The sequence below is a fragment of the Vigna angularis genome, chromosome 2 (assembly GCF_016808095.1).
Source record: "Vigna angularis cultivar LongXiaoDou No.4 chromosome 2, ASM1680809v1, whole genome shotgun sequence".
Lineage (NCBI taxonomy): Eukaryota > Viridiplantae > Streptophyta > Magnoliopsida > Fabales > Fabaceae > Vigna > Vigna angularis.
Window position 1 is genome coordinate 37,799,016 of NC_068971.1, and position 24,104 is coordinate 37,823,119.

At 36.4% G+C, this 24,104-nt stretch overlaps 1 protein-coding gene and 1 long non-coding RNA gene across 2 annotated transcripts; both read left to right on the forward strand.

Moving 5' to 3' along the window:
* The first annotated feature begins 16,454 nt into the window (after positions 1–16,454).
* On the forward strand, positions 16,455–17,096 carry LOC108321214 (uncharacterized). Its single transcript, XR_008246897.1, has 4 exons — positions 16,455–16,503; positions 16,607–16,694; positions 16,766–16,859; positions 17,007–17,096. It is a non-coding gene; the product is annotated as an uncharacterized LOC108321214 (long non-coding RNA).
* Positions 17,097–19,053: 1,957 nt separating this feature from the next.
* LOC108321215 (uncharacterized) lies at positions 19,054–23,603 on the forward strand. Its single transcript, XM_052872621.1, has 2 exons — positions 19,054–19,203; positions 23,040–23,603. The coding sequence occupies exons 1-2, from the start codon at positions 19,054–19,056 to the stop codon at positions 23,601–23,603; spliced, it is 714 nt and encodes a 237-aa protein (XP_052728581.1).
* The last annotated feature ends 501 nt before the right edge of the window (positions 23,604–24,104 follow it).

Below are 24,104 nucleotides of genomic sequence, written 5' to 3' on the forward strand. Positions count from 1 at the left end.
ACAAGCTAACAAACAACAACAAGGTTAGCAATACCTGTAATAATTTATACTTCTCCCCCTTTTTGATCAGAAGCAAAAAGATCAGATGTTAAAGGCTCCCCCTAAATATGATCTCCCCCTTAATTAATCAAAGGATGCATATAATCAAGAGATCATTTTATTTATGAAAATAAAGATTACATTGGAAGAAGACACATAACAGACTGAATTATAACATAGATGAAATGGCAAGTAAACAACAAAACAGTCTTACAGAGAACCTATATCTAAAACTCAGGACTAGGAGATCTCTCGGGAGGTTGAATGTTGAGATGATGCTCGATGTTAGAAAGGCGAACATCAAGATCAAGAAATTGATCAACCATGTACTCTTCAACAGATCGTTGCCAATCATAAATCTCCTCAAAGTGAGTCTTTTGTGCAAGACTCATATCCTCCAATTGTTTAGATAACCTTGCAAAATGTTCTTCCATAGAAGTTGAGGAAGAAGAGGGTATGTTGGATGGTCCAGCATCAGATGGAGCAGCAGCACTTACTGGGTCAGCCATATGAGTGTCCATGTCATCATCTTCATCGACATCAGGATGATCATCATCTTTGTGAATAAGGACTCTGCCTCTAGTAATGAATCCCATCTGACGAAAGGTAGTATCGCCAATTTCCGAGCCAACAACTTGAGTGGCTTGGACAAGTTCTCCTTCAACATTGACACCTTTGTACTCCAAGATTCTAGAAATAAGAAGAGCATAAGGAAGGTGATAGGAAGGGGATTTCTTAGCTTTTACCATAGTGTCAGCAATGAGAGCAGGCCAATCGATGTGTATGTGATTTAGGATCCCATACAGAAGAAGTAGATCCTGTTCAGAGCATTGAGCATGATTGGTTGCTCTAGGACATAGGATCCAGACAAGTAAGTAGTGAATCATCCTTTCTTCAACCTTGAAACCCCCAACAAGCAATTGCCTTCGATTAGTCTATTGTTCAGGGTGATGTAGGAAGGATTGGAAGGTCAATAATCGATCGAAATCTTGGAGTCCGAGATGAGCTTTGACAGCATCATCCCAGATGGGTAGTTGGGCAACGTTGGTCCACACATCATCATCTAAAATTATGCGGACACCCTTGACTTTAGTGGAAATAATCCCATCTCGATATCTCATGTTGAAATAGAACACTCTGATAAGATCGGGATAAATGCAACCTTTTTGCTCCACCAGATTTGAGAGTCCTTGATCATTAAAAAGCTCTGGAAATCGAAATCCATAGAAACGGAAAAAATCAAGGCGAATATACTTTACCGCCATGATTCTTCTCTCTTGCCAGGAAGTAACATAGTCCGTATGTTTCTCTTGATCTGAAATCCATCCATCAATAGTTGCCGGACGTGGTTGATAGGAAGAGGATGCTCCAACAGTTCTGCGGCGATGTCTCCTTGAATCTGCCATGGAGAAAGGTTGAGGGAGTGATGTTTGAGAGATTGAGTAAAATTGGAGAGATTTGAAGCTCAAGATTTTGATTTCAGCAGTTTCTGGGAGCAAAGAGATGGCCAATAATCGATTATTGGGGCCTATTTATAAGAAGAAGGGAAAAACTAGCCGTTTATAGCCGTTTGGAGCCGTTATGGGAGGCTCCAACGGCTTTATTTTCGAAACTGTTTGCGTGATAATCGATTATCGTAAGTGATAATCGATTATCGGCTCATTGGTCTCTTTCCAGAAATTGTGCGATAATCGATTATGTATGAAGATAATCGATTATTTGCTCATGATTTTCCAGGGAGGAGTTTGAAGATTCATAATCGATTATGGGGTAAGATAATCGATTATCTTAGTGTAGAGGATGTATCCCAGGTTTGTAATAATCGATTATGACCTGATGATAATCGATTATTAACGCTGATCTTATGAAAATTTGCAAAGAACCATAAATGTGGAGTCTAAGACATGTCTAATACCCCTAACTCTCTTCTAAGCTCATAGAATCTATCTTTAGGCAGGGCTTTAGTAAAGATATCAGCTAATTGATGTATCGTGTCAATGTATTCAATTTGGCAATCTCCCTTTTGAATGTGATCTCTCAAGAAATGATGTCTAATTTCAATGTGCTTAGTTCTTGAGTGCATTATGGGGTTCTTAGTTAGGTTGATAGCACTAGTATTATCACATTTCAAAGGAATGTGATCAAGGAAGATATCAAAATCCTCCAGTTGCTGTTTCATCCATAAGATTTGGGCACAACAATTTCCAGCAGCAATGTATTCAGCTTCAGTAGTAGATAAAGCTACACAAGCTTGTTTCTTTGAATGCCAAGACACTAAAGAACAACCCAGAAAATGACAAGTGCCACTAGTACTTTTCCTATCAATTTTACAGCCACCATAGTCTGCATCAGAATAACCTATTAAACTAAGTGAAGCATCAGATGGATACCAGAGTCCAAAAGAAGTGGTTCCTTTAAGGTATTTCAAAATCCTTTTGACAGCAATTAGATGAGATTCTTTAGGATGAGCTTGGTACCTAGCACACACACATACACTTTGCATAATGTCTGGTCTACTAGCAGTTAGATACAGTAAGGATCCTATCATTCCTCTAAACATGGTTTCATTTACCCCTTCACCAGATTCATCCTTATCTAAATAGCAAGACGTTGCCATAGGTGTGTTGGCTTCTCTACAAGTATCCATACCAAACTTCTTAAGTACTTCTCTACAATATTTAGTTTGAGAGACAAAATTCCCCCCATCTATTTGCTTTATTTGCAGCCCTAAGAAGAAGGTAAGCTCACCCATCATAGACATCTCAAATTCACCTTGCATGATTTGTGCAAATCCCTCACATAATGAATTATTTGTAGACCCAAAAATAATGTCATCTACGTATACTTGAACAATCAAGATATGTTTTCCTACTTTCTTAATAAATAGGGTGGAATCAACCTTTCCTCTAGAGAAATCATTTTCAATCAAGAAGGTACTAAGTCTTTCATACCAAGATCTAGGTGCCTGTTTAAGACCATACAAGGCCTTTTTTAACTTATAAACATGATTAGGATATTTAAAATCCTCAAAACCAGGAGGTTGACTAACATATACCTCTTCTTTAATAAAACCATTCAAAAATGCGCTTTTCACATCCATTTGGTACAATTTAAACTTCATCAAAGAGGCATAAGCAAGTAATAATCTAATTGCTTCTAACCTGGCTACTGGAGCGTAAGTTTCATCATAGTCGATACCTTCCTCTTGACAGTAGCCCTTTGCAACTAACCTGGCTTTGTTCTTTGTGATGTTTCCATCTTCATCAAGCTTGTTTCTAAACACCCACTTTGTTCCAATGACTTGAAAATCATCTTGTCTAGGAATGAGTTGCCAAACATCATTCCTTTCAAATTGATTAAGTTCTTCTTGCATAGCAACACACCATTTATCATCTTGAAGAGCTTCCTTTATGTTCTTAGGTTCTACCTGAGACACAAAAGCTACTGTTAAGCAGAAATTATTAAGATTGTGTCTAGGAGTTACCCCTTTTAATATATCTCCGATGATGTTGTCCAGAGAAAGTCCTCTTGGTTGTTGATAGCTTTTAGGATCAACTACTTGATGTTCATTTTGAGTTTCTGGTGGATAGTTTTCATTTAGATACATCTCTTCAAGAGCTTCCCTCAAATAATCCTCATCACCTGCAATTGATTTATTTGACTCAAGAGGGTTCACCTCAAGGTCCACAATTTCATCAAAGACAACATGCATTGATTCTTCAATTGTCAAGGTTCTTCTATTAAACACCCTATATGCTTTGCTAGTTAAAGAATATCCTAAGAAGATTGCCTCATCAGATTTAGCATCAAATTTGCCTAAATTATCTTTACCATTATTCAAAACAAAACATTTACATCCAAAGATTTTCAAGTGAGATACATTTGGTTTTCTACCGTTAAACAGTTCATAGGGAGTTAGCTTAAGAATAGGCCTAATTAGCATTCTGTTTAACACGTAACAAGCAGTACTAACTGCATCAGCCCAAAAGTATTTTGGCACATTTGATTCATTTAAAAGAGTCCTAGCTAGTTCTTCTAATGACCTATTTTTCCTTTCAACAACACCATTTTGTTGGGGAGTTCTTGGAGCAGAGAAATTATGAGCAATTCCATGTTTTTCACAAAACTTTTCAAAAGATTCATTTTCAAACTCACCACCGTGATCACTTCTCAAGGTTTTGATTTTCAATTCCTTTTCATTTTGAACACGTTTTGCAAACGATTTGAATGCTTTAAAAGCTTCATTTTTAAGGGTTAAGAAGAATGTCCAAGTAAATCTAGTGTAATCATCAACAATCACAAGAGCATAGTGGTTTCCACCAAAACTTTTAATTCTAGATGGACCAAACAAGTCCATATGCAGAAGTTCTAAAGGTTTTGATGTTGAAATCATAGTTTTAGATGAGAATGAGGATTTGGTTTGCTTTCCCTTTTGACATGCAGAGCAAAGTTTATTTTTCTCAAATTTTAAATTTGGCAAACCAATCACAAGATTTTTTGAAATCAATTTATTCAAATGTTGCATATGTATATGTGCAGCTCTTTTATGCCATAGCCAAGGGTTTTCCTCTTTAGCAACTAAACATGTTATATTATGACTAGATGCATTTTCAATATCAATCAAGTAAATGTTATTATGCCTAACACCTTGCAAAGCAATTTCAGTAGAATCTTTAAAATATACGGTGCATCTATCACGTTCAAAAGTTACCTTGAGACCCTTGTCACATAATTGACTTATGCTTAGGAGATTATGTTGGAGACCTTCAACACATAATACGTCCTTTATAGTCAATGTGTTTCCTCCTCCAATGTCTCCATTTCCAATGATTCTACCTTTGTTGTTATCTCCATAAGTCACAAAACCTTGCTTCTTCTTCTCAAAAGAAATAAACTTTTTCTTGTCACCGGTCATGTGTCTTGAACAACCACTGTCAAGATACCACAGTGACTTCTTTGACTTAATAAGTTCCTACAAAACAAATTTGAGCAAGACTTTAGGTCCCCAATCTTATTATGGGTCCTTGGGGTTACTTTATGCCAACATACATCATTTTACAGTTTTAACCCATGCATATTTACCATTTGGAACACCAGAGTGTTTGATGCTGCATTTGTTTGAGGTGTGACCAAGTTTCATGCAGTAAAAACAACAAGCCTTATACACTTTATTTTTCACAAAAGTCCCTTTTTCTACCCAAACTCTACGGGTTCTTATCACTTTAGATTTTTTGTGTAGATGTGTGTTTCCACTTCTTGCATTGCTTTTCTCAAAGTTTGTTTTGGCATATGATTTAGACTTAGTTGCTTTTGCAAGTAAGTGCTCAAGAATGTCAATATCAAATAGATGACTTTTACATGATAGACATTCAATAGGATGTACAATAGTATCAGATTCAGATAATTTAGTTTCCAAATTACTAACTTTGTTTCTTAAAACAACTTCGTCATCTAGAACTTTTTCATATCTCAATTTCAATTCATTATGCTCTTTCTTTAGCTTTTTATGAGCAACATCAAGTTTTTCAGATTCATTTAACAAATCAAGAAATGCCTTTTGTAAGTCAAACTCATTACTTGACTCTAAGCTAGAATCACTTACTTGGCTTCCTGCATCTTCTAGGTCTGCCATTAAGCACAAATTTGCTTCTTCATCTGAAACGCTTGAGCTTGAAGAACTAGAAGCATTCTCTTCCCAAGCTATGTAAGCTTTCTTCTTCTTTGGAAACTTTCTTTCTTTCTTTTCTTCACTTTTCTTATTTTTAGGACAGTCAGTCTTCACATGACCTCTTTCTCCACATCCATAACATTTAATGCTTGAAGAAGATCCATGATTTTCTTTCCTTTCTTCACGGTATTTGTCTTTTCCCTTGGCTTTCATAAATTTTGCAAACTTCTTAATCATAAGACTCATGTTTTCTTCATCATCATCGGAGTCATCATCTTCAATCCTTTTAGAGTTCTTTCCTTTGGAGATCTCGGACTTGAAGGCTAGTGTCTTTCTTTTGCCTTGATCTTCTTCAGTAGTTAATCTTTTCAGCTCAAGCTCATGCTCACGAAGCTTTCCAAAGAGAATCGTCGTTGACATCTGAGTGAGGTTTTGAGACTCCGAGATGGCAGTCACCTTTGGTTGCCAAGACCTGTCTAATGATTTCAAAATTTTCACATTCAATTCATCAGTGTCAAAAGTCTTACCTAAACCTGTTAGGTGGTTCACAATGTGAGTGAAATGCTTCTGGACATCAGAAATTGGTTCTCCAGGTTGCATTCTGAACATCTCATACTCCTGGATGAGTGTATTCTTCCTTGCACGTTTCACGTCGTCTGTACCCTCATGTGTGACTCTGAGGACCTCCCACATTTCCTGTGCTGTCTTACATACTGAAATTCTATAAAATTCATCAAGTACAACAGCAGATGAAATAATATTACGAGCCTTAATATCAAATTGGGCTCTTCTATTTTCCTCAGGAGTCCAGTTAAAGTATGGTTTTTCTACTTCTACACCATCAACAGTTCTTTTAGGAATATAGGGACCATTTAGTACAGCTTCCCAGATGCCTCTGTCAACAGACCCCATAAAAATTTCCATTCTGACTTTCCAGAATGCATAGTTATCACCAGTAAAGAGTGGTGGTCTGTTGATGGAAGCACCCTCGGCATATACTTGAGTTTGATGACCGGCCATTTTCGAAAGGATTTGAAAAAATATCAAAGCAAGCTCTGATACCAATTGTTGGAACAATCGGTACCGTTATAGAATTTTGCACAGCGGAATAACTTATAAAGCGGAAAGCGTGTTCAGTCAAACTCTTAATAAGATGGTCAGTTTTAGAAATTTAATTTTCTTAGAGACAAATTTCCAAACCGTTGATGTACGTACAATAAAATAAGTATAGGGAATAAGAAGAACAACACAGAATTTTTATCCTGGTTCGAATCAAAAGATTCTACGTCCAGTCGTTAATCACTATAAATAGTGATTAACCTTTTTCACTAAAAATTGTTTAACAGATTACAAGATAATGAACAATAAAAATGAATAGAACTACTCTACCAACTTGAAGAGAACCACTTCAGCAATCGACCAACGATTCACAAGCTTCTCCTTTCACAAGACCAGGCAGAGCACCTTGCTAACTTGAAGAGAGTCTGCTCCGACTATCGACACACGATACGCGAGCCTCTCCTTTCACAAGACCAAGCAAGGGAACAATGAACAAAGAGCTTTCTGAGAACGTTCCTCTGACACACAGTGTTCTAAGCTTTCTCAGTTCAAAAACAACGTTAACGTTCTAATTTCTCCAAAACAAAATATATAGCCAAGTACACTGAATGCCAAAGGTCAGCTCCCAACTGCCATGAATAATCGATTATTGTAAGTGATAATCGATTTATTCAAGTCCGTTATAGGTTTTCAAAAGTGTGATAATCGATTATATGAAGTGATAATCGATTATTCAAGTATGACTTGTGATAATCGATTATTGCTTCATCATAATCGATTATTGTAGTTAAAAATGTGAGTTTACAAGGTTTACAAGAATTTCCTACTACATTTAATTTCTACAAATTGCTTTTAACTAATTCTAATATCTTCTGCAACTAAAACTTCTTGTAACATCATCAAAACAAATTTCTTCAAGATTTACCAATACTCCTTATTGGTAACACGTTCGTCCTAATAGTGCTCGGTTTTGAACTGAGCGTTCGTCCTAATAGTGCTCGGTTTTGAACTGAGCGTTCGTCCTAATAGTGCTCGGTTTTGAAATGAGCGTTCGTCCTAAAATGGGGCTCGGTCTTATACAGAGCGCTCGTTCTCTTTTCCCACTAAATAGCGTTCGTCCATTGAACAGTATTAGACTTGGACATTTCTGAACTTAAACCGTTCGTTCTTTGATTCAAACGAGCGTCCTTTTCGTCTCACTTAAAGCGTTCGTCCTCGGTCTTTGGGGACAGAACGTTCGGCTTTTGGTGATTTTCTTATGAATGATGAAAATGATTATGGAATTGATGAATAGTGAATGATGAACCGTATCTTAGATGAAATGAAAGTTATGAATATTGAACGAGCGTTCTAGGTAGGAACGACTCTTGGAAATTGTTGAAAATTGTCAAGTATGACTGTGGGAAGTTAATGTTGGCTGTTCGATCCTGATGTTCCGTGAGTGCTCGTCCTCAAGTAGAGGACGCACGTCATGTGTGGGAACGGCAGGAGGTCGTCGTCCTTAGAGGTACTTTGGACGAGCGTACTAACCTCGGGTGGCAGCTGATGAGGATGCCAGTTACCACACCACCCGGGTGCGCGAACGCCTGTAACTACGCAGATTTCATACAGTCCGGACAGTCAGTCGTGTTGAGTTTTATTTTGTATGTGCGTTAAATTATGTGATGTATGATGAATGCGTACGTTGATATGTATGTGTGAAATGAATTGTTTACTGGAAATTATATGTTAATGCATGAGTTAAATTACGTAAGCTTACCCTTTCGTTTTCCTAGTGTTGTCCTTTGTTCTTGTACGTCCGTCTTGTCATTGCAATGATCATCCGTGTGGATGTGAGCAGAGGGAGACGAGCGTTTGGAAGAGTTGCTGGAAGGAGAGAACCTGGTTGATGTTGAAGTAAAGACCGAGCAGTGAGACGCTCGGCCAGTTGTGTAGCCTGTGTTAGAGTGGTCGTTCGACCATCTTATCTTGTTATTTTTATTCTGTTAGACCGTTCGGTATTTGTGTCGTGTAAACCGTTCGGTCAAGTTTCGTGTACGTTCGTTTTTTTTTATTTGTAACTCTGAAGACGTGCGTTTTTGCGCGTCCGTTCTGTATTATTGAAACAGTACTCAAGGACGTTCGTCCTTGAGCGTTCGTTCGTTCTAAATTTTAATTTCTTCTTTTGTTTTAGTTGAAAAACTGTATTGAGTTATTATTAAATGTTCTTTTCTGATTTTATGGTTTAATACTGTATTTTTGGGATGTCACAGGGGGCTTATGTTACTACCACGTCCGGATGACCGACCGGAGGTGGGCACACACACATCCGATCGGGTTTCTTGTGATATGACCGATTAGATGGGTGCCTAAAAAACTATGAAGACAATGATTGAATGTGCAAAATTATTAAAGGAGATAGTGGAGGGACCCCTTGTTTCCCTAAATGGGCAGCAAATCCCTTGTTTCCACATAAAATTGATTTGACATTGAGAAATGATTAGAAAATCTACTCTAAAAATCATATAAATAAATGATCCAAGGATCAGGCAAGGGATCTATTCTGGTATAATGATACATTGATAAGAATCCATTCTGACTTGATCGTCGGAGTGTTTATTGCAGATCCACCCCCCCCCCTTTACACTTAGAAGGAGGACCGAAGGGTTCATCTTGAAGCTGCGGAGGTCCACCCCCCCTTTACACTAAGACCGACCGCAGAGGAAGCTAGAAGGAAGACCGACCGCAGAGGAAGCAAGAAGGAAGACCGACCGCAGAGGAAGCTAGAAGGAAGACTGACCGTAGAGGAAGAGAGAAGGAGCATCAACCGCCGGAGGAGGAGTGTTTCAGGACGGAGACGGCTGGAATCTTCCCCGGTCCAATTCCGCAGAAACAGATTTAAAAAATATTTCTGATGTATTATGTCAAAGAACAGTATACCTAATAGTTGCTAATAGAATATTTTGCATATTTTAATAAAAACTAGGTTCACCAAGCTCATGAACTGCTTTATTCTCTGTTTTTTGAACAATTTATTGTGTTTGGACTGATTATAAGATGAACACACCATGATTTTTGGAAGAAAATAAAATCACGGTGAGTTCAGTTCATTACAAGTGTTGTACTAATACGAGAATCTGAATTTGTCGGTAGAGTTCAAAAACTGATTCTGCACGTGTCATTTTTCTTTCCTAACTTTTTCCATGTGTGTGGTGTTTCTTTGTAAGGTGACTTCAATTTATCGCAGACGACAGAAACAATGGCCATGCAAGGTTGTTATTGTCATCATGTGAAGTTGGTAACTCAAAGAAGAACACTGGACAGTCTAAGTTTTTCAGGCTCGATTTCGGTTAATAAATTGTCGAAGAACATTAGGACAACAACGTGTGATCCATCAAAGAGCAATCCGTTTCCAAAGTTTTTGGTCGTGAGAATGCGACAGACAGAATTGCCTTTGCCTGCCTCAAAGAACGGAGCAGCAAATGGTAGAGCTGTTAAAATGGTACGAACAACTGAACTGGTGAACAGAAAGACAATGTCAGCGAATAAGGTAGAGAAGACAGTGAATGGTTCAGCTTCGAAGGTTAATGGGACAAGTCAAGTGAGAAAAAGACCTATGCCAGTCATGACCAAGACAGTGAAGTCTAGAACTAGAACATCTAGAGAACTTCCATCCTTGGAAGAGCTAAAGGTTTTATCCTCAGATGAAGGTTTCAGTTGGGGCAATGAACATTACAGCTCCTGGCAGAGGTCTATTGATGTTTGGTCTTTTGTTGTTTCTTTCAGAATTCGGATTCTGTTGGACAACTCAAAATGGGCATATATGAGAGGCTTCACAGAAGCAAAACAGGTAGGTTCTGAATTTTGCTTGTTGCCAAAAAACTAAAATACTGTTTTCCATTCTCACTTGACTTGTAGTCCTAGGTGGTGGAAACAAATTAGTGTTTTATTTTATCAAATTGGTCTTGGTCATGTTTCTGTTTGTGTTTTTGTGCTGTAGCTGAACTAAGAATTTTTTAACATTCATTAGAAAATCAGGAGGAAAACTGCCTCTATGGTTAAGAGAGTCTGTATTGCAGCTTGGTCCAACTTTCATTAAACTTGGTCAGTTGTCATCAACAATGTCGGATCTGTTTCCACGTGAATTTGTGGATGAGCTCGTAAAATTGCAGGTATTTCTTCTGTCATTTTCAGGATCATCATCGTAGACATTTCCTATTTTTTGTTAATAAACGAAAAGGGCTAGTTTTTTGAGTTAATAGAGTGAATTCATCAAGATTTATTTATATTTTGGACTAGTATACAAGAGTTTTACTTGATAACAATATAACATTGTACAGGACATGGTTCCTGCCTTCTCTCCTAAGAAAGCAAGAAAATTTATTGAGAGTGAATTAGGAGCTTCCATTGACATGTGTAACATCCCAAAATACAGTAATCACCATAATTTAGAATTAATTACATTTAACAGTAAAACAATGCAGTCTTTACACTAAGATTGAAGTTCATAAGCCAACAAAACTTTAATTACAGAGGTTCATACATCAATGCAGAAAATACTGGAAGTTTGGGACGATCGGTTTTACAAAATAATTAACCGAGCGTCAAAAATAAAAGCTAACGTCTAAACTTCTAATATGAACGAGCGCTCTAAGGCTCGGCTTTAACTTCCACCTCAATCAGGTTTTCTTCTTCAATCACGTCCTCCAGAGTGGCCTCGCCTTCTGCTCACATCCACACGGATGATCATTGCAAGACAGGACTGTAAGATCCTTGAAAATATTTGTAAGTTAAATACTAGATAAAAAAAAAGTGAATAGTAAATTGTGAATAGTAAAAAGTGAATAGTAAAAAAATATATATTTTTGGAAAGGATAAGTGTTCCACGTAGCTTTGAGATCAGAATTTATCAAATTGCAAATAAAAAATTATTTTTGTAATAGTAAAATGAATAAAAAAATGAATAGTTAAAATGAATAGTAAAAAATGAATAGTAAATTTTTTTGCTATAAATAGCCAAGGGGGGAGGCTGAAAATTTACACCAAAGAACTTAGAAAATTTTTGAGAGAAGAGAGTTGGAAGAATTTCAAATTTGCTAAGGGGATATTCTGGAAGTTTTCAGAGGGCGAGGGGATTAAGTCTGTAATAGAGGTAAGGGGAGCTAACTTTGAGTATTTCCTTTTGTATTATCTTGAGTCTTGAATATGCTATATTTTGCTTTTTCTGATCTTATATCTTGAATATGGAGTATTTTGTTTCTGTATGATCTTAAATTTTAAATGAGAGTATGCTTTTGTGTTGATATCCAAGTGTGATAGTTGTAAAATGTGATGTTGATTATGTTATGCCACTTGTATGTTATTAGTTGTTTATTTTTGTATTTTGGAAATTGTCTAACCGGCTCTGCCAGATTCAATTTCTTGTTTCCCCAAACATTCTATTGTTCTCCTTATTTATTTTTATTGTATTTTGGAAGGATTAGAAATTGTCTAACCGGCTCTGCCAGATTCAATTTCTTGTTTCCCCAAACATTCTATTGTTTTCCTTATTTATTTTTATTGTATTTTGGAAGGATTAGAAATTGTCTAACCGGCTCTGCCAGATTCAATTTCTTGTTTCCCCAGACTAATTATTGCTTTACTTATTTATTTTATTGCATTTTTGGAAGGATTAGAAGTTGTCTAACCGGCTCTGCCAGATTCAACTTCTTATTTCCCCAGACATGTATTGTTCTTGTTATTTAATTATATTGTATTTTTGGATGGATTAGAAGTTGTCTAACCGGCTCTGCCAGATTCAACTTCTTGTTTCCCCATGAATTTTTATATTAAGATTATTCTTATGATTGTCAAATATTGTATTCTTCTATGACCATTTATAGTAATATTTTATTATTGTTAATTGTTTATAATTATCTTGTATGAATTCTATCATGAATGAGTTTCTTGGCTGAAATTGATCTTGTTGGAAGGTCTGGTGTAAGGATTCTGTAATAACTTGTATATGAGTATTAAATAGATGTAGTGATACTGTTTGAGGTTGTTGTAAGAGGAAGTAAAAATATTAAAATTAGGCATTTTAGATTTAGAGCATGAGAGAAAAAAGTAGATAATTTAAATAAATAAATTGTTAATTATTGAAGGCCTCCCTTTGTTGGTAGGATAGAGGAACCTTAAAAACCTGAGTTGACACATCCCTGATCATAGAGCAGCCCTGGCCTGGTCCAGTCAGTTGTGACTAGTCATATGTGTTGGCGTCGAAGGTGAGTTTGATGCGTTCAGACATCTGAGACCTCTCTGGTGACCAATTGGGGTAAAGAAAGATCTCTAATAGGATGAAAATAAAATAAAATAAGTCAATTGGAGATGCATAAAGTTATCATGGTAAAAACTTCATATATATTTTATTTGTCGTTACATTGAGCTCAGATTTTAATATGTAGTTGCTAAGATATGATGAAATGTTTTGGCTGATCTATGAATCTTTGATTGGTGAAAATATGTTGAGTTATACTTGTTATGGTCAAAAAATGAGTTTATAATATGAAGTATGATATCTGGCAATATGTTTAATTTATTGACACCAAAATAGGTTATTGTCAAATTATGATTAGAGAATAAACATGATTGAGTTATGTGGAGAAGAGGTTATGAATTGTTGATTTAATGAAATGTTGGAGTGGATAAGATGGTATGAAATGTTGGTTTGATGAAATGTTGGAGTGGATAAGAGGGTATGAAATGTTGATTTGATGAAATGTTGGAGTGGATATAAGAAATTATTGCTTATGAAATGATGTTTCCTACGGGAAGTAGTATGTTCGGTTATACCATGAGAGCTTGATATGAGCAAAGCAACACCTGAGGTTTATGAAAGCAGGCAGCAAGTGGTCTGACCATAAGGCTTTGACATAAATATGTGGTTCATAAGTTTTATAGAAGCAGGCAGAGAGAGGTCTGACCATAAGGCTTCAGAGAGTAATACATAGTATACAGGTGAGGCTTAAGGAAGAAGGCAGAGAGCGGTCTGACCATAAGGCTTCGTGAGTAAGCATGGTAAAATTGTAAGGTTTATGAAATTGAGGAAGTTGATTTTGATAATGATGAATTAATGACATCGGGGTAATGATATTTTAGTAATTGTAGAAATACATGATTGAACTATTCTTATTACAAGTTTAATGATTGATATGATATGGTTGGCTTACCCTTATTTGTTTGTTCTATGATCATATAACTCATGTTATATGTGATTAGATAATGTTGCAGATGCGGTTGAAAAAGCTTAGAGATGAGAGAGATGCGGGGAAAAACTTTCAGGGATTTTTGTAAAAAGAATAAATTTGTATTGGGAAGATTATGTTGTGTAAAACTTATAAGTTGAAATTTCAATGATGAAGACTATATTGTTTAAAGTTTGTAAGTTTGGTATTGTACTTTGGAGTAATTGAAATAAAGTTTGATTGTTTATATGAGATATCAAATTAATTTAGTCTCTACTATCAGTAATACCCTTTAAAATATTTGGGTGTTACAAGGACGAACGTACACATACAATAGACAACACAAGGAAAACGAAAGGGTAAGCTTATGTAATTTAATTCATACATCAACATATACATTTAACATTTCAATTCATACAACATGTAACTTAACATATAACATCAGAAGTAATACATAGTACTAGACCGACCGTCCGGACTGTATGAATCTGCGTAGCTACAGGCGTCCCTGCACCCGGGTGATGTAGTAACTGGGATAAACTCAACAGCTGCCACCCGAGGTTAACCCTATCCAAAGTACCCCTCTGGACTAGGGCCTCCTGTCATTCCCACACATGAAATACTCTCCTCTACGTGAAGATGAGTACCACGGAATATCAGGATGGACTGCCAGCATTAGCATAACCACAGTCATACTTTACCAATTTCAATATTCAATATATATATGAGTCGTTCCTCCATGGAACGCTCGTCCAAACTCCATAATCGTATAATCACTCGATATAGTGTTCACACTTAAAAATCTTATAATTTATCATCATCTTTATCTTTAGTTTTAAAGGTATAAAATAACGAACGTTCATACTTCTGAAGAACAAAGACGAACGCTAAAGACTAGATTTAAAAAGACTCGTTACCAATCAGAATAAGTCAACACATACTTATATGATGAACGTCATTGCTACTCGAATCAGTTGAATGAATCGACTCTTAGAGATATTCAATCAATGTTCAGAATAATTTAGGTACGAAGACTCTAGGCCGAATCCAAATGGATAAAGATTCAACAAGATAAATAATTAATTATACTGAGAACAATTGGTTTTAAAGGGATCGACTGCCAGTCAATGACCGAACGCGATAATATAAATTTACTAAATATTTGAAGGAACGCTATTTACGCACGTTTGAAATCAAGAATAAGAACGAGCGTTCGGTATAAGACCGAACACTACTTAGGACGAACGCTAGGTAGATGACCGAGCACTAATTAGGACGAACGCTTAGTCTAAGACCGAGAGCTCATTATGACGAACGCTAGGTATACGACCGAGCGCTGCTTATGACGAACGCTAGGTATAAGACCGAGCGTCACTGATTTTAAAGTATAAAGTTATTCGTATACTGCTAAGCTGAACCGAGCGCTCAAACATAGCATTTCACAAGAGGACGCTCGTTCTCGATCAGAGTTCTTTTCGAATGAAAGAATTCCATTTTAAGTCATTTACTAGGAAACCGAACGGTATAAGACCGTTCAACGACGAGCGTACATTATCAATGTAAGAATTATCATATTCAGATTTTTCATCTATTCTAACTCAACATTTCTCATACGATTCATAATCTTATAATTTCATATTCATCATTAATTCACATACTTTATAGAATTCATATTAACAACTCATACTATACAATAATCATCCATTTTCCAATTCATACGTATCAACCAACACATACCATATTCATTCATGCATAACAACGATCGTTCAGGCATACTCACTCAGCATACATCTCATACATTCAGTTCATATCATGCTTGCATAACACATCCAAGTATAAATTAAATTAATAAGCTTCCCTTACCCGGATTCGTAAGCAACTTGTCCTAAACGCAAGATTTGTGGCTTCGCCCAACTAACGTTTTTCTACCCTCAATGATCACTTAACTCTTCCAAATCAAATCTAGCCACAAGAACATCGAAATACTTAGACTACACACTTGCATGCAACCAAAACTTAGCTTTTCAAGAACCCTACGAACGAACTACTAAGGGAGAACTTACCAGTTTCAGCTTTTGGAAACTGTTCGGTCCAACTTGTAGCTCACAGCCCAGCGAACGTTCCTACGGTTTCTGAATCGTGATCGGAGAAGAAGGTGGTGAGTTACAATAGAGAGAAGATGAACTGGTTCTAGAGAGAAGGAGGAGAAAATGGAGTCTGAGTTTTGGAAGGAAGAAGATGCATGCAGGAGAGTGGAAGGGTTTTTCAGAAAAATTCATTTTGTTCTTCCCACGTCCGCACGAACGTGCGTCTCTCCCGTCAACACCTGCAACCCCCATTACTGACTTCAATTCTATCCCGGTGACACTTGGCAGTGGTGCATCAGATTAGTGAGTGGATTTTAATGGTCTGAGCAGTGACGTGGTGTGCATTAACTATGATTTAACAGACTTACGGTTTAAATTTCAAGGGTCTTACAACATGTTATTTAAAGAGTTTGAAGATCGACCAATTGCTGCTGCTAGTCTCGGTCAGGTGTTTGATTTATATTTTCGTTAAATTGAAAATTTGACTTACACTTTTAAATTACTGCTGTTATTAATATGGTAACATGAATTTCGGGGACACATATTTGTAGGTTCATCGTGCTATTCTGCATAATGGAGAAAAAGTAGTAGTCAAAGTTCAAAGGCCAGGTCTGAAGAAGCTTTTCGACATTGATTTGAGTAAGTTGTGCTCATTTTGTTTCGTGAATGATTTTGTTTGTTATTCTGACATGTTTGCTTGCTCTGTCCAGAAAACTTAAAACTGATCGCAGAGTATTTCCAGAGAAATGAAGCTTTTGGGGGTCCACTCAGAGATTGGATTGGAATATATGAAGAATGTGCAACGTAAGTAATAAGCTTGGAAGTATATCGTTATGGAGATTTCATGAAGTAAATCATATGTTAAATTAACGTCATTGCATATCAGTAATTTCACCTTCTATTATTCCAATGCTTTCTACAATTTACAGTGTTTCACATGCTACTTTGCAGTATTCTGTATCAAGAAATTGACTATATAAATGAAGGAAAGAATGCTGACAGGTTCCGACGAGATTTTAGAAACATAAAGTGGGTTCGAATTGTTAGAATTACCCAACTATTAAGTGACTCATGTGAAAAATAAATGAGGGTCAAAATGTGATTTAATATAATTGAGGGACTTAATGGCAAAGTTACAACTTGATGGAAGTTGTATAAGAATGGAGAAGGGTTCTGTCCCTGATGCAAACAATTTCTTCAAGAAGCTCTCTCCCATTCATAGCATTTCACAAGAGGACGCTCGTTCTCGATCAGAGTTCTTTTCGAATGAAAGAATTCCATTTTAAGTCATTTACTAGGAAACCGAACGGTATAAGACCGTTCAACGACGAGCGTACATTATCAATGTAAGAATTATCATATTCAGATTTTTCATCTATTCTAACTCAACATTTCTCATACGATTCATAATCTTATAATTTCATATTCATCATTAATTCACATACTTTATAGAATTCATATTAACAACTCATACTATACAATAATCATCCATTTTCCAATTCATACGTATCAACCAACACATACCATATTCATTCATGCATAACAACGATCGTTCAGGCATACTCACTCAGCATACATCTCATACATTCAGTTCATATCATGCTTGCATACAAAATCCAAGTATAAATTAAATTAATAAGCTTCCCTTACCCGGATTCGTAAGCAACTTGTCCTAAACGCAAGATTTGTGGCTTCGCCCAACTAACGTTTTTCTACCCTCAATGATCACTTAACTCTTCCAAATCAAATCTAGCCACAAGAACATCGAAATACTTAGACTACACACTTGCATGCAACCAAAACTTAGCTTTTCAAGAACCCTACGAACGAACTGCTAAGGGAGAACTTACCAGTTTCAGCTTTTGGAAACTGTTCGGTCCAACTTGTAGCTCACAGCCCAGCGAACGTTCCTACGGTTTCTGAATCGTGATCGGAGAAGAGGGTGGTGAGTTACAATAGAGAGAAGATGAACTTGTTCTAGAGAGAAGGAGGAGAAAATGGAGTCTGAGTTTTGGAAGGAAGAAGATGCATGCAGGAGAGTGGAAGGGTTTTTCAGAAAAATTCATTTTGTTCTTCCCACGTCCGCACGAACGTGCGTCTCTCCCGTCAACACCTGCAACCCCCATTACTGACTTCAATTCTATCCCGGTGACACTTGGCAGTGGTGCATCAGATTAGTGAGTGGATTTTAATGGTCTGAGCAGTGACGTGGTGTGCATTAACTATGATTTGACAGACTTACGGTTTAAATTTCAAGGGTCTTACAACATGTTATTTAAAGAGTTTGAAGATCGACCAATTGCTGCTGCTAGTCTCGGTCAGGTGTTTGATTTATATTTTCGTTAAATTGAAAATTTGACTTACACTTTTAAATTACTGCTGTTATTAATATGGTAACATGAATTCCGGGGACACATATTTGTAGGTTCATCGTGCTATTCTGCATAATGGAGAAAAAGTAGTAGTCAAAGTTCAAAGGCCAGGTCTAAAGAAGCTTTTCGACATTGATTTGATTAAGTTGTGCTCATTTTGTTTCGTGAATGATTTTGTTTGTTATTCTGACATGTTTGCTTGCTCTGTCCAGAAAACTTAAAATTGATCGCAGAGTATTTCCATAGAAATGAAGCTTTTGGGGGTCCACTCAGAGATTGGATTGGAATATATGAAGAATGTGCAACGTAAGTAATAAGCTTGGAAGTATATCGTTATGGAGATTTCATGAAGTAAATCATATGTTAAATTAACGTCATTGCATATCAGTAATTTCACCTTCTATTATTCCAATGCTTTCTACAATTTACAGTGTTTCACATGCTACTTTGCAGTATTCTGTATCAAGAAATTGACTATATAAATGAAGGAAAGAATGCTGACAGGTTCCGACGAGATTTTAGAAACATAAAGTGGGTTCGAATTGTTAGAATTACCCAACTATTAAGTGACTCATGTGAAAAATAAATGAGGGTCAAAATGTGATTTAATATAATTGAGGGACTTAATGGCAAAGTTACAACTTGATGGAAGTTGTATAAGAATGGAGAAGGGTTCTGTCCCTGATGCAAACAATTTCTTCAAGAAGCTCTCTCCCATTAAATCCACCATCAAGAAAGAATTGAGAGAATTAAGCTTGCATCAAGGGATAGATTGGGTAAGGAGTTGAAGCAAATCAAGAATCAATTAGCATGGATCAAGGTTAGTAAATTCTCATCTTCCTTATGTAATTATGTTGATGTAGTGAGAATCATAAATTCTTAAGATCCTAATGTCATGTAATCAAGATCAATGAAAACTAACATGTGGTATCAGAGCTTAGGTTGTTAGATTTATGATTCTCCGAATAAATTTGATTCATGATTTTTTCCTAAAAAAATGATGAAATTATGGTGCTGGAATAAATGTTTTAAGTTGTATATATAAAATGCTGCATATTGAATTATGTGTTAGAGGTAGAACATGATGAATAGTGTTTTGGGGTAGAAGATGATGAATAGTTGTTGGATGATAAAGCTTACGGGAATGGGAATGCAAATGGTAGAAGTGATGCCCAAATGTTAATTATTAAAGTTTAACACTTGTAAGAAAGAGACAGAAAAGCAACCTTCCTTGCTTATTTTATATGAATGATAATGGTCTAAGCATCACATAAATGAAAACCAACGTGTGCCATTCTATGATTATGTGCATTATAATAAAATATTAGAATGGAATATGTATTGTGTGAGATCTCGAAAATTTAAACCATAATTAAATGTCAAATCTGTAATTATTGCACTGCTGAGTCACCTGGCAGCTTCCTTAAATGCACCGCGCCACACGTTCAGTGCATTAAAAACGCACTAAACGCTGCATGCACGAGCGCCACTTGTCACGTTGGAAGTTTCTGAAGTCAGAGTGGGTGTGCAGGTGTCGGCTTGAGAGACGTTCGTCCGCACGAACGTGGATTGAACAAAATTGATTTTTCGAAAAACCCTTCCACTCACCTGTACCACTCATCTTCTTCCTCAGAATCCAACTCTTCTTTTTCTCTAACTTCTCTCTAGAACCAGTCCACCTTCTCTCTACTGTAACTCACCATCTCCTTCTCCGATCACGTTTCAGAACCGTAGAAACGTTCCTGGAGACGTGAGCGTCTTTCTGATCCGAACAGAATTTGGAACGGAACTGGTACGTTCTCATTTCTAAGCGTTCGTCTTTTCTGGTTTCATGCGAACCCTAGTTTTGGTTGCATGCATGGGTTCTAGGTCTGAGTTATTCTGAATTCTGGTGTTTTAGAGTAAGTGGAATTATTGAGCGAAACCTGAGGGTAGGACGTTGTTAAAGGAAGCCTAAATCTTGCTTTTTGGGAGTACACTGCTATCCAGGTAAGGGAAGCTTAATAGTTTGGTTCATACGTATATGTTTGTGTGCGAACATGATAGATATAGGATGTATGAGATGTATGCTGTGTTTGGGTATGCCTGAACGATCACTGTTATGCATGAATGAATATGGTATGCGCTGGTTGATATGTATGACTTAGATAACAGATGATATTTGTATAGTATGATTTATTAATGTGAATTCTATATGGTACGTGAATTAAATGATGAATAGGAAATTATAAGATCATGAATTGTATGAGAAAGGTTAAGTTTAGATGAAGATGAAAATCTGAAATATAATGATCCTGTCACATGATAAAATACGTTCGTCATCGTACGGTCATATACCGTTCGGTTTCTCTGAAAAATGATTTAGAGTGGAATTCTTTCATTTGGAAAGAATTCTGTCCGAGAACGAGCGTCTCCATTTTGAAATGCTATATTTAAGCGTTCGGCTCAGCATAGAGATACCGGATACCTCAACACTTTAAATAGCGCTCGGTTTATACCAAGCGTTCGTCTTAAGTAGCGCTCGGTCTTACACTGAGCGTTCGTCCTAAATAGCGCTCGGTCTTATATTTAGCGTTCGTCCTGAGAAGTGTACGGTCTTATACCGAACGCTCGTCCATATCTTGGATTCCAGAACGTACGTAAATAGCGTTCGTCTCAAATTTTCAGTAAATGAATATTCGCTTGCGGTCATTGACTGGCGGTCGATTCCTGTTAAACAATTTTCCTCAGAGTACTAAATAAATCGTCTTGTTGTATCTTTATCCTTTTGAATTTAGTATAAAGTCTTTAAATTTAAATTATTCTGAAACACTTATATTATATCGCTATGAGTTGGTTCATTCAACTGATTCTAGCAAAAGTAACGTTCGTCATGTTCAAAGCGTCAACCTTATTATTTTGAAAAGAAACCCCACGGTCTCACTCTTGACGTTCGTCCTCGTTGTGTAGAGGATTGAACGCTCGTTCTTTTTATGGAAGTGGAACATAGAATGAAAATGTAAATAAAAGGAAGCATTAAGGTGTGCGAACCCTGTAATAAGAGAAATTATGATATTGGTATTTGAATGAGCATTCCATGGAGGGACGACTCTGATATATATTATTGAATATTAAATTTGGTAAAGTATGACTGTGGATAAGTTAAGACTCGCTGTCCATCCTGATGTTCCGTGAATACAATCTTCATGTAGAGGAAGTATGTCATGTGTGGGAACGGCAGGAGGTCCTTAGTCCATAAGTTAACATGGGCGACGTAAGAACGGACTGACCTCGAGTGGCAGCTGTTTGGTGTATCCCAGTTACTACACCACTCGGGTGCAAGGACGCTTGTAACTACACAGATTCATACAGTCCGGACGGTCGGTCTAGTATATATATATATATATTTTGAATGATGTTGTGTATTGAAGTTATGCGTTGTTTGGTTTGAAATGTTAATGACTATGTTGAAGTATGAATTAAATTACTTAAGCTTACCCTTTCATTTTCCTTGTGTTGTCATCTTGTATATGTACGTTCGTCCTGTCCTTGCAATGATCATCCGTGTGGATGTGAGCAGATGGAGGTGCGTCACTTGAAGATGTACTAGAAGAAGAAAATTTGGAGGACGCTAATCTGGTGAATGTGGAAGTTAAAGCCGAGCCGTAGAGCGCTCGCTTGTGTATTTTAGTTTTGTTACGCTTACTTTGTGGACGTTCGGTTATAGTTTTGTAAAGCCGTTCGTCCCTGAACTCTTGTCTGTTTAAGCGTTCGTTATTTCTGTATCTTTATGCCGTTCGGCTTTTAGCGCTCGTTCGGTTTTTGTAAGACTGCACTGTTTTATTAGCTTAATGTAATTAATTCTAATTATGGTAATTACTATATTTTGGGATGTTACATATTGTCTACCAAACATGGTCTGCCACATGAAAGGCTGCTTTCCTTGTTTTATATGGAAAATAATGCAAACTTTGCAAGATGAAAGTTTCCAACGTGTAGCATACTGGAGAATTAAAGTTTATGTATGTTCTCCATTACGAAAAATTTTACCCACTTAAATTGAAATTAGGTTTTTTCAATTTTAATTATGACACATAATAAATTTTATGTGAATAAATGTATATTGTTAAATTAAATTTAACAAGGATGTTATGTATGGTGAATAACAAATTAAGGTTATTATTATTATTATTATTTGAAATTAATTATGGTAAATTTTGTTAGTCACCAAAGTGACCAAAAATTTTAAAGTTATTTTAATTTCAAATTATTAATGATTTTATTTCAATTACCCATTATATGGATGCTAAATTATGAATAATTAATTTATGGGTTAATTGAAAATTCATTATTATAAGATATTTTGTATCATCCAAAGATGATTATTTGATCTTATAATTAATGAGTATGATTGTAGATAATTTTGTATGCTCGCTAGATTTATTTATATACCCAAAGGTAGTAGATGATTCTAGTTGATGCATATTTTAATTATCAATAAAGATTTACAATTATTAGCATCATTATGCTTATGTTTGTGTATTAATGGATCTCCCAAAGGAGAACACTGATATACATAGAATGATGATTAAAGTATGAATCTGTATTTATGACTCAAAGCACTAATGATTAGCATGTATTAATTACAGTCCCCGTTCCGGTATCTTTATACTCGCTCGCTACGTCTGTTCCGGTCTTTAATGGTTTAAATTTCCCTGATTGGAGTGAACAAGTCCAATTTCACTTAGGTGTATTGGATCTTGACTTGGCTCTTCAAGTTGAGAAACCGGCTGTTATCACTGATATTAGTAGCATTGAAGAGAAAGCTCATTACAAAGCTTGGGAAAGATCAAACAGACTTAGTCTAATGTTTATGAGAATGAGCATTGCAAGTAACATCAAATCTGCTATTCCGAAAACTGAAAATGCAAAAGAATTCATGAAATTTGTGGAAGAGCGCTCCCAAACTGCTGATAAGTCCCTTGCTGGGACATTGATGAGTACGTTGACCACCATGAAGTTTGACGGTTCACGTACTATGCATGAACACGTGATCGAGATGACAAATATTGCAGCAAGACTTAAGTCTTTAGGAATGAAAGTGGATGAAACGTTTCTCGTGCAGTTCATTTTGAACTCGCTACCATCTGAGTATGGTCCATTTCAGATGAACTATAACACCTTAAAAGACAAATGAAATGTGCATGAATTGCACAGTATGTTAGTTCAAGAAGAGACCAGACTTAAAAACTTAAGAAGCCACTCCATTCATTATCTGAAGAATCAAGGAGTTGCAAAGAAATTTAAGAAACATGTAAAGGGTAAAGGACCATTAAAGATTGACGAGTCCTCAACCAAAATCCAGAAGAAAAATGATAAATGTCATTTCTGCAAAAAGCCTGGACATTTTCAGAAAGACTGCTTAAAGCGTAAAGCTTGGTTTGAAAAGAAAGGTAAGCATAATGCTTACGTATGTTTTGAATCAAACTTAACTGAAGTTCCCCATAATACTTGGTGGATTGATTCTGGATGTACGACTCATGTTTCTAATGTGATGCAGGGATTCCTTACAATCCGAACCATAAACCCAATTGAGAAGTTCGTCTTCATGGGAAATAGAGTGAAAGTTCCAGTGGAAGCTGTTGGGACTTATCGATTAATTCTTGACACTGGATATCACTTAGACCTGATGGATACT